Source organism: Entamoeba invadens (assembly GCF_000330505.1).
Source record: "Entamoeba invadens IP1 unplaced genomic scaffold scaff_1105074726209, whole genome shotgun sequence".
Lineage (NCBI taxonomy): Eukaryota > Evosea > Mastigamoebida > Endamoebidae > Entamoeba > Entamoeba invadens.
Window position 1 is genome coordinate 1856 of NW_004440269.1, and position 2460 is coordinate 4315.

Sequence of the window (2460 nt, forward strand, 5' to 3'; positions counted from 1 at the left end):
AAAGTCAAAAAATACCATAAAAGCCATAAATTCACAATTATTTATTTACCATAAATTGGCTTGCTTTTACAACATTTAGTTTTATTTTGTAGAGTAAAAAGGCAAAAAAGTAAACAACAATTATGCCTCATATCCCGATAACTTCTAAAAAAACACGCAATAAAACCTTTTTATGTATTTTAAGCGAAGAATTATGTGGGAAAAAAAAGCAAGTCCGACTTCTCAGAATAACTTTTTTAACTTATATATTATAATATAATAACTATTAATTTTGACTTTTTCATCATACTGTTGCTAAAAATCAAATTGTCAGAATATCGCTGAGATACAAAATGGTCGAACGAAATAGAAATTAAGGCTGGAAATTTGGGGATAATTTCCATGCGCGATACACATCTGGGAATAATCACTTGATGGAAACAATCCTCTACGACACACTCTCCTTTTTTAAGGCATTCAAGCGCTCTTTGGTTCCTCCGACAGTCACACAGACTTACGCTACATACTACTGTCTCCCAAAACAGTTTTACGACGACTTGTATTGCGTCGTCGAAAACGTCATCAAAGACAAAACCGTCAAGGAATCCCCACACTTTCAGAAAAATATTGCCTCTCTTCAAAAGTTACCAAACCCAAATTTGATCGATTCTATTGTAAATGAGGAGCTCTGCATCACAAAACGGAGCGTCCGCCCAGAGTTGGTGCCACTCGTCGACTTTGTGTTGATCACTGACGAGTCCAACGATTTTATTATGGCACTCTACAAAGTGTACAAAAACGTGTATTTACCATCACCACCAACCATTGGGGTATTTTTACAAAACGGCAAACCATTTTTCGAGAGAGAGATACCAACATATAACGTCAAAGTTGTCGGAGCCTCTCACTCCTCAGACGATTATTTGATTAAGATTTCTCCATACATTTGTGTATCTGACATCATCAACTTCATTACTTACAAGCTCCACGTCCAAGGACAGTTTGTGTCAATTCAACTTTACGCCGCAGACAAAAAGCTTGCCTTGGATTTATCAACAAAACTATTAGGCTTCAACACGTCTGATTTGACACTCGTATACTCACATAAGAGAAGACCAAAAACAGAGCTTTTTGGTTCGTGCTCCTCAGTGAACAACCCACACAAACACCGAGTGATCAGCCCAGTCCTTAGGGAAATGTGGGCGTGTAAGTTGTCAGTGTAAAGGGAAGTGGATTTCCTTTTTTGTATTTCACTTTTTATAGTTATTCTTTAGCTTTATTATGATTTAATTTACTATTACAACAGTTCCATGGTTATTATTATTTTTTTTATTGATTATTGATAATAAAATTTTTTTAGCCAAAGATCAACATGAATTATTTTCATAAAACAAGAAGAAGAAAATATTTAGAAACTCGAAAAATAAAAATGTCGTTTGACAAGACTGTCCTTGTTTATGACATGGACGGAACTCTCACAAAGTCCAGAAACGTTTGTTGTACCTTAGTGCAATTTCACAAAGTCACAATAAGCCAATTACACAAGAGATGAAGGATTATTTAGAGGCTGTTTCCAAGAAAGTCGCGTTGTGTGTTGTCAGTGGTTCTGACTTACCAAAAATCCAGGAGCAGCTTGGTAAAGACGTCTTTTCATATTTTAAGTACGTCTGTTCCGAGAATGGGTTGGTTACATACAAAGACTCTGAGTTGATATGCAGAAAGAGCCTGAAAGAGCATTTAGGCCAAGCCAATTACAACGCCTTTGTCAATTATGCTCTTGTTGAAATTGCACAGTTGGACATCCCCGTCAAAACTGGTTGTTTCATCGAGTTGCGTTCTGGTAATGTCAACATCTGCCCTGTTGGAAGAAATTGTACACAAGCTGAACGCGATGCCTTTGGTATTTATGACAGTGAACGCCATATACGAGAAACCCTTGTCAAGAAATTCAAAGACAAGTTCCCAAATCTTGGCCTTGAATACGCAATCGGTGGTCAAATCTCGTTTGACTGTTTTCCGACAGGCTGGGACAAGACTTTTGCCTTGAACCATTTGAAGGACATATACACTAATATCGTTTTCTTTGGTGATAAAACAATGGAAGGCGGAAATGACTTCGAAATAGCTCACTCACCGATAGTTTCAAAGTACCACCAAGTTGCTGGGCCACAAGAAGTGATGTCTCTCATGAAGTCGATGGGTCTTTAATTCGTCGTCTTTTTAGCTTCTTCTTCGTTCAATTGTATTAATAAAGTTCTATTATAATTGAACTATATATTATAACAAAATATTAGTATTAAAAACCTAATTTGGGGAATTAGAAAAGAGTTAAAAGAAGTCCAAGACACAGTGCAAAGAAAGTTTGTTTGCATCCGTTGTGTTGTTCTGGAGTATTAGGCATCATGCTATATTTCAAACAAACTCCATCCTCAGTTGGTGGGTAGACAAGAGACATGTTATTTTCAGTATCACTACACATAG

General features: G+C 36.6%; 2 protein-coding genes across 2 annotated transcripts; both read left to right on the plus strand.

Annotated features, from left to right (window-relative positions):
- Positions 1–413: 413 nt before the first annotated feature.
- On the plus strand, positions 414–1202 carry EIN_489580 (hypothetical protein; the record flags this gene model as incomplete). Its single annotated transcript, XM_004255652.1, has 1 exon — positions 414–1202. One exon carries the CDS (start codon positions 414–416, stop codon positions 1200–1202), a length of 789 nt encoding a protein of 262 aa, XP_004255700.1.
- A 149-nt stretch (positions 1203–1351) lies between these two features.
- On the plus strand, positions 1352–2187 carry EIN_489590 (phosphomannomutase, putative; the record flags this gene model as incomplete). Its single annotated transcript, XM_004255653.1, has 2 exons — positions 1352–1471; positions 1513–2187. 2 exons carry the CDS (start codon positions 1352–1354, stop codon positions 2185–2187), a joined length of 795 nt encoding a protein of 264 aa, XP_004255701.1.
- Positions 2188–2460: the final 273 nt, after the last annotated feature.